The 7,516-nt window shown below is 57.1% G+C and overlaps 1 protein-coding gene across 2 annotated transcripts; it reads left to right on the forward strand.

Annotated features, from left to right (window-relative positions):
- PSRC1 (proline and serine rich coiled-coil 1) lies at positions 1 to 3,866 on the forward strand. Of its 2 annotated transcripts, XM_058303082.2 has the most exons (8): positions 1 to 86; positions 421 to 478; positions 565 to 622; positions 1,063 to 1,504; positions 1,968 to 2,277; positions 2,366 to 2,614; positions 2,933 to 3,026; positions 3,268 to 3,866. In XM_058303082.2, the coding sequence occupies exons 2-8, from the start codon at positions 460 to 462 to the stop codon at positions 3,269 to 3,271; spliced, it is 1,176 nt and encodes a 391-aa protein (XP_058159065.1). In that variant the 5' UTR covers positions 1 to 86; positions 421 to 459; the 3' UTR covers positions 3,272 to 3,866. The 2 variants fall into 2 exon arrangements, with proteins under 2 accessions (XP_058159065.1, XP_058159066.1); XM_058303083.2 differs by lacking the exon at positions 3,268 to 3,866 and having other exon boundaries at positions 2,933 to 3,030.
- Positions 3,867 to 7,516: the final 3,650 nt, after the last annotated feature.

Consider the following 7,516-nt stretch of genomic DNA (forward strand, 5'->3'; position numbering starts at 1 on the left):
GGGTCTGAGCAATTCGAATGGAGCCCCACCCCCTCGGAGCAGATTCCCGGGGCTAGGACGTGAGATGAAAGCACCGCGGGCGGGAGGTAAGTTGGGGGTGAGAAGCCATCGGAGGGTGTGCTGCGGGGGTAGTGCCGCGGGGAGCGGAAGGGCTGCTGGAGGAGGGAAGGCTGGGGCGCGCAGATCGCCCGCCGAGAGCCCGGGGCGCAGGGCTGGGAAGGCACCTGGAGGGGGTGGGGCTGCCGGGGCCCCTCTCCTGGCACCCCCGGACTGCTCTGTGGGCTCGGGGGCGGGTAGGTACAAGGGCAGGAGCCACCCCCGGGCCTCCAGCACGACCCCGAACCCGTGGCTCGCACCCTGAGGCGAGCTGAGAGCCTTGGGCAGGATGGAGGCTGGTAGAAACCTGTGTTTTCTCTCCAGCTCGGATCTAAGCTGACTATCGCTCCTGCTGGTTGAAACATGGAAAATTTGGGGGAAGGTAAGGAAACCGTGGAGGGAAGGAGGCGGCGGTGGGATTGAGCGCAGCGACGGGAACCAGTGGCTGCCATTCATTCTTCTCTTCAGATGTAAAGTTTATTGTGGATGAGACCTTGGACTTTGGAGGGTTGTCACCATCTGACAGGTACCAACATCTTTATCCAACTCGTTTTCCTTCAACATCACCTGTCTCTAACCCCTTACTACTGAAATATTGGCTTCTGGGGCCTAGTTGGGTAATTTGGCAAGGTTTGGTGCATGGGCACTGCTGGGTGGCCATTTGCCTATGACGTCATTGGGATGGGGAGAAGAGATAAAGCCTGGATTTCAGGTGTTAAGAAGAAGGATAAGTGGATTTGCTGCCCCTTCATCTTGGCATACTTGCCCGTGTCAGTAAACGTTAAAGGCCCGTTAGACCTCTCGAACCAGGCATCCCGTCACCTAGCGGCCACATCGCCCAGCGCTGTGGGCGGTCAGGGTTTGGAGGGGTTCCTGGCTCTGTTGCGGGGTGTTGCCCAGTTTCTCTCACACAGTCCCCTGCTCTCTTTCGCGTGGGCATGGCGCCTGGTTTGTTTTCTGTCTCAGTCGTGAGGAGGAAGACATCACGGTGTTGGCGACTCCGGAGAAGCCACTCCGTCGGGGCCTCTCCCACAGAAGTGACCCGAATGCAGCAGCCCCCGCCCCCCAGAGCCTGAGGATCAGCTTGGGCCCCCTCAGCCCAGAGAAGCTGGAGGAGATCCTCGACGAAGCCAACCGGCTGGCCACCCAGCTGGAGCGGTGCGCCCTGCAGGAGCGGGAGGGTGCAGGCCCGGGCCCGGGGCCGCGCCGGGTGAAGTCCAGCCCTCGGCGGGAGACCTTCGTGCTGACCGACAGTCCTGTCCGGGACCTGCTGCCCACCGTGAGCTCCTTGGCTCGAAGCACCCCCTCCCCAAGCAGCCTGACACCCCGACTCCGGAGCAGTGAGAAGAAGGCGTCAGTCAGGGGGCTTCGGGCAGCTTCTGGAAGGCGGCCCTCCAGCCTGAAGAGGGTGAGTTTAGAGGGGTGCTTTGGGAACGACCCCCAGGACCTGGTGCAGGGGTAAAGCGGTTTCCTTATTGGTAAAATGAGGGTTGTAATATCCGCCTCGCAGCAAAGCCCGTAGCACAGTGTCTGGTCTATAATAAGCTCTCAGTTAAAGAGATGTATTCACCAAATGCAATGAATGTCTCATGATGATGGAGGAGGTTGTTATTATGGTGGGAGGAGCGGGGGGGAGGGGGGTGGGGGGTATATGGGGACCTCATATTTTTTGAATGTAATATTAAAAAAATAAAGACAAAAAAAAAGATATTGATAGTTGCGATGGTTGGCAAGGATGACAATGATGTTGGCAGCTAACTCCTGCCTCGTCCTCACGGGGATCTAGGCAGCTCTCTACCTTTATCCCTTAATCAGCCAGCAAAACAGGGTCTTTCTCCCTTCTAATACACTTTTTTCTCTCTCTATTTCAGGAATTGCCCACTGGCAGCCTGTTCCCCACATCAAAAACCCCATCATTGTCCTCTCCCCTTGCCCGATCATCTTCCTCTCCCCTTGCCCGATCTTCTCTTTCTCCTCTTGCCCGATCATCTCCCTCTCCCCTTGCCCGATCTTCTCCCTCTCCCCTTGCCCGCTCTTCTCCCTCTCCCCTTGCCCGCTCTTCTCCCTCTCCCCTTGCCCGCTCTTCTCCCTCTCCCCTTGCCCGCTCTTCTCCTTCTCCTCTTGCCCGATCAACCCCTGCAGGCCGGGGGAAAGCTGGGCCCAGTGGGAGAGCAACAGCAGGTGAGGAGACCTGAGCAGCAGAGCCGCGGGTGGACGGGGAGTGGGGGTCGGGGAACTACGCTGAAATCCCTCTACTGCTCTCTGCCAGGCCCTGCCGCCCCTGTCAGACCGGTGCTGGCCCCGCAGCCTTCTTCCAGCAATTCCCAGCACCTGTCCCGGCCGCAGGGGGCAGCCGCTAAGCCCTCAAGCCGACTGCCGGTTCCCTCGGCCATCGCCAGGCCTGCCAGCCGAATGCCGCCCACCGGCCGCAGCGTACCGCCCGGCAGAGGGGGCCTCCCTCCAGATTCTCTGTCTGCTCGGAAAGGGCTTCCGAGACTGAGTGCTGCAGGGCACCGAGGTGAGGAAGAGTGGACATAGGGGTAAGAAATCAGGAGGAAGAGTACCCAGTTCACCCACAGCCTCCCGATGTGGGCAACGACGACCGTTTTCTCCTTGGGTCGAGCTCTCTTTGAAGACAGAGAGACTGAGTTACAAAGCGAATACAGGGCTGGCCGAAGAGTTGAGTCTGGGTTCTCAAATAGCTAATGTTTTGTGTTGGTTTTTTACCTTGGGGGATAGGGAGGGACTAATTCCAAACTCTGCTTTCGTCCAGTATTTCATCCTGAGGTCGGTTGAACTTTCTGATAACTTATTTCTTTGGTTAACCTCCATCAAGTTCCTGTTTCCCAACGACCACATCTTCCTGGCACTGGTGCCGCTCGCAGCAACCTGCAGCCACCCCGGAAAGTTCCAGGTCCAGGCCCCACCAGGTAAGACTGCTGAGATGCCATCTCGGTGCCTTGTCCCCCCGGGCGGCCAAGCTATCACACACAGCCTCCCCGAGTGCTCTGTGCGCCCTGTGGCAGGAGGCGGCTGAGGAGGGGAGCCCGGGGGAGGGGGTTCCCATTTCTTCGCAGCTGGTGAGACCCTGGGGAGCGCTAATGCAGCTGGGTGACACCTGGCTCGCTGGAGAGGCTCACTTTAAAGCAGCTCCTCCTTCTGTCTCCCTAGGTAAAGAGATCAGGACAGCGAGAATCCAGTAGCAAACCACGACCGTCACTGCCCGCAATCGCCTCGACCCGCCCACTCGAGCCCTCCTTGGCGTCGACCCTGACTCCAGCAGATTCTGGCCGAGGGACCGGAGGAAGAGTCCCTGCCAGGGCTGCCCCCCCAGGAGCAGAGGTCAAGGGAGATGGGGTGGTTGGGGTTGAGCTGGAGGGGAGTCCGATTCTCTGGGTTGAAAGATTAGGGAAAAGAGGGCACCTCCCAGCAGCGAAACTAACCAACAGAAAATGAGAACGGAAGTGGGTTGGTGGCTTGTCCTTATCCACTCCCACTCTTATTTCAGCCCCAAAGAGCACCCAGGCCTTGGTTCACTGGACATTTACATGTGAATGGCCTCTGTGCTCACCCCCCTGCTCTCCAAAGAGAGGTCTCCCTGACTCACATCCTTCACTGGACCCCGGGGTCCAGCTGCAGAGGCAGAAGCAGTGCCGTACCCTCCAGAACTTTATTTCCTGTGAATTCTGTGGCTCCAAACAGGCCAGTTTACGATAAACTTACGTCATCAGTCTGCATTTTTCTAAAATAAAGCGAATGTATTTTTTGTATTTTCTGTCTCTCTGAAAGTGGATCCTGCACCAATTCTGAACAAACTTGGAGTAAATCTCTGTAATTTCAAGATGGGCTTCTCAGGTGGGGACCTGAATAGATCCTAGGGCCTGGAGAGTCAAGCTTATCGGGCAGTGACTACCCAGCACCCCCCCCCCCCCCCCCCCCCCCCGCCGGCATTAGATGGAAACAAGGCTGCTTCTTCCCAGGGTTCATCTATTGTTGGAAGGTCAGGTCAACTTAAGCATGGGTTAATTCAGTGTGTGAGTCAAGCCAGGTTCTAGGTAAATTATTTATATTCTAAACCTGGCAAGAGAATGGGGACTCCCTGGAACTCCCCAGCTTTTTGTCTTCTATGCTCACTGATGAGAGCGCTGTCAGTGGGTTCCCTGGTATTCAGCTTGCCTGATGGCCTCAGCCAGAAGATGCTGGAACATCACCTTACATTAGTAGAGTCACCTGGGTTCTCTCCCCTGCTAGACTTGAGGGCTGGCACCAGGATTTATAAACCTCTGCATTGCCTAGCAGGGTGACTCGTGTGGTTGAGAGTTTCATAATTGATTTGGAAAATGCGCGAGTGCAAGCTGACAGGCGTGAGTTTGCGTGGACGAGGAAGATTCATTTAACAGATTCAGCTTAGGGCCTTCCTTTTCCCACGGCCTCTTGATTCTTGCAACCGGAACGAACTCAATACCTTGTGAGTTTTGAGGAAACTTCCCTCCTCGAAAGCCAGGTCATACCGGAAGGAAGGCAGTCAACCGGCAAATGGGCAACGGGAAGTGAGAGTGCCTGTGCGCCCACGGGTGCCCTGCTCGGGCATCTGTACCAGGGGCCCGCGGCTTCTCTTGAGGGCTGAGCTTAAGGTTCGTTTCATCCCTTCACCCGCATTCCAATGCCTGCTGCGACATTCACCTTTCCCCCAGCTTGTCCCTAGCAATTCTTGCAACCTCTGCGATTCCAAGGTTTGATGTGGGGGAAGGGTGTGTAGAGAAAAACACTGTGATTTTGAGCTCTGGAGAAATTGGGCATAAAGTCAGAAAACCTCATGTGAGTTTCCTGGCTGGGCCTGGCACCGTGTCAAGTGAACAGGACCTTTTGGTGACTTCCGGCCCAGCCTTGCAACACTGAGGCGAGGCCAGCAGGTGACCCTTTGGCGCCGGCTGGGTCGGGAGAGGCCAAACCAGCAGTGGGTCCGTGCGCTGTCGCCCCCTGGTGGCTGAGGAGGACAAGGCCTGTTCCCTCGGTCCTTTCCGTCCATCTCGGGTTTGATTCCTCTCCCTGCCCGGCTCCAGTCTCCAAACTTGCTTACTCCTCACACCCACGGGCAGCGCCAGCAGGGCGGCAGGCCTACCTGCCCTTCTTGTTCAGCTGCCTGCTTCCTGCCTCCCGCTCTGGCCTGGCTTTCTGTTTTTTCTTTGCCTCCACCCCTTAGCCCAGCAATGAGGAGCCGGTTTCCTGGCCTCTCACGGTGCCTCCTGAACTGGTTTAAGCACCTTGCACCTATTAACCCATTAGTCTTCATAAAAACCCAGTTAGGCGGATGCTAGTATTCTCATTTTGCAGGCAAAGAAACGAAGGTTCAGCGAAACTAAGGTGCTAGTCTGGTCCTGGGGTTGGTGTTCTTAATCACTGCCCTACGTTGCCCCTATGCTCACCCCCTGTCCAGTATGTTGAACAGACCTTTGGGGGAAAAAACACAAATTTTGGAGACAGAAGCCATGCTGCAGAGCGCACGGTCGGCTGGGGAAGGAGTAATTGCTTCATTTTCCATTAGGGGGAATAAACAGGCTAGAAAAGTGGTGCTAGAAGCTACCCAGTTACTGAGCGCCCTTAAACTCCCAGCAACCCCTCAGCTCAGCCCTCCTCGTCTCCTGAGCTAGGCTCCCAGGAAACGGGAAAGCTGCCTGCTCCCTGCAGGCTCCCCAGCCCCCCAGCCCCCCACCACCTGCCTCATCTTCCCTGGAAACACCAGGACCTCTCGGTGCTGACGAGGCTCTCTGGGGAGCAGTGCTACCGCCGGGGACGTCGCGAGAGGCGCCAGTTCATGCGCCGGGTGGAGCCTGAGCCTGCCCCCCTGGCCCGCCAGGGCCCAGCCCCTTCTTTGGTTTTCCAGAGGTCCGGCCTCCTTCCCTGCAGGAGGACACGGCGCCACCCAGCCACCCAGTGACGCCACCCAGCCACCCAGTGACGGTGCTCGACCCGCACAGAACTAGTTTATTCAGTAGTATGGGTAGATGGAAAAAAACAAAACAAAACCCAAAAAACAACACAATAAAACCCTCCCATATTTACAGTCACAATCAAACTGTACAATCTGATGGTTAGTATCAAGTTAGCATCCAGCATCTTTGTAATTTTTAAGTCAAGTCATCAGTAGTAAAAGCCAGTTAAATTTTTAACCCTTTTCAGGAATTGCTGTGGGGAAGGGGGGGGGGGAGGACTCCATGGCACATGGCAGAGAAGCCGGAGACCAGCTTCACAAAAGGAAAAGAGGAGCACTGTTTCCTCCCACAGCCTCTATTTCTAGCCACCTGCTCCAGAAGGGAAGTCAGCGACAAGGCTGGAACACATGCTTGGAGGAAATGGTGACTCAAATGAATAGCACTTGGCCAAACTGAGGATGAGCGGGGGAGAGATGGAAGGGGGGGGGGCCAGCCTGGAGCGAGGGGCATGGTGTCAGGCCCCCAAAACCAGGGCTGCCGGGCTCACACCCAACCTGGGACAGCCACATCAGACTCCCAGGGACAGAACACGAATCCGTCCCAAATTTAAAAGCAAATAAATAAAAAAATATATATATTAACTCTCTCTTCGCAGGGCTGGGGGTGGGGCAGGGAGCTAGAGGAAAGCGACCTAGTCCTTTGAAGAAGAGAGCCAATTCCAAGAAGGGGTTAAAAATAGAACGTGTCTCAGAGGCCACAGCAGGTCAGACAAGGGGGAGTGTGTCCGATGTGGGGGGGTGGGCGCGTGGAAGCCAGAACCCAGACTTGAAACCCAGGGGGGGGGGGCCACTCCGGGCTGCGAGGGCCAGCACTGATTGACCCCTCCTCCCACTCCCGCCCCCCACCAGCAAAGAAGCGCAAGGTAACACAGGACACCTGCCCGGGTGTGGCTCGGGCAGGGGGGATGAAGCACTTTTGGGTGGGCAAACTGAGCAAACGCCTGGGCTTTTGCCGCTGCAGCCCGCGGCCAGAGTCCAGGAAAGGGAGTAGGGGCTGGGGTGGCCCGTTCCCCGGCCGGGGGCACAGGCTCCCCTCAAAACGTGTTCATGCAGCATTGGGAGTACGGGGGCGCTGAGTCCTTCTGCCCCCTCGTGGGACAGGGCTCTTCCAGGCGCTGGGAGCCGCGGTGCAGGCGGGGTGAGGCGTCCTCTTTGCCCTCGACCCCCTGGCCGCACTGAGGCCCGCCCGGGGGCAGCGGGCAGGGGTCTGCGCCCGGCTGCGTGTGGCTTCGTCCTTTCCTTTTGGTGATGGCAAATGAGGGCAGGCCCCCCCCCCCAAAAGTCCCTCTCCTTCCCGAGGCACAGCAGATGGGAAACTGAGGAGAGGCTGGGAAGCGTCCTGGGAGGTCCTATCCTCTTTGGGAAGGGAAAGGGGAGTCAGTTTCCAGCGTATATATATAAAAAAACAAATTAATCCCTGAAGTCATG

Source organism: Dasypus novemcinctus, chromosome 9 (genome assembly GCF_030445035.2).
Source record: "Dasypus novemcinctus isolate mDasNov1 chromosome 9, mDasNov1.1.hap2, whole genome shotgun sequence".
Classification (NCBI taxonomy): Eukaryota; Metazoa; Chordata; class Mammalia; order Cingulata; family Dasypodidae; genus Dasypus; species Dasypus novemcinctus.

Excerpts from the sequence above, each read along its gene's own strand:
- PSRC1 (XM_058303082.2), top strand. Across the intron at positions 2,278-2,365 it reads CAGTGGGAGAGCAACAGCAG|GCCCTGCCGCCCCTGTCAGA; the intron begins GTGAGGAGACCT and ends GCTCTCTGCCAG. Across the intron at positions 2,615-2,932 it reads GAGTGCTGCAGGGCACCGAG|TTCCTGTTTCCCAACGACCA; the intron begins GTGAGGAAGAGT and ends ACCTCCATCAAG.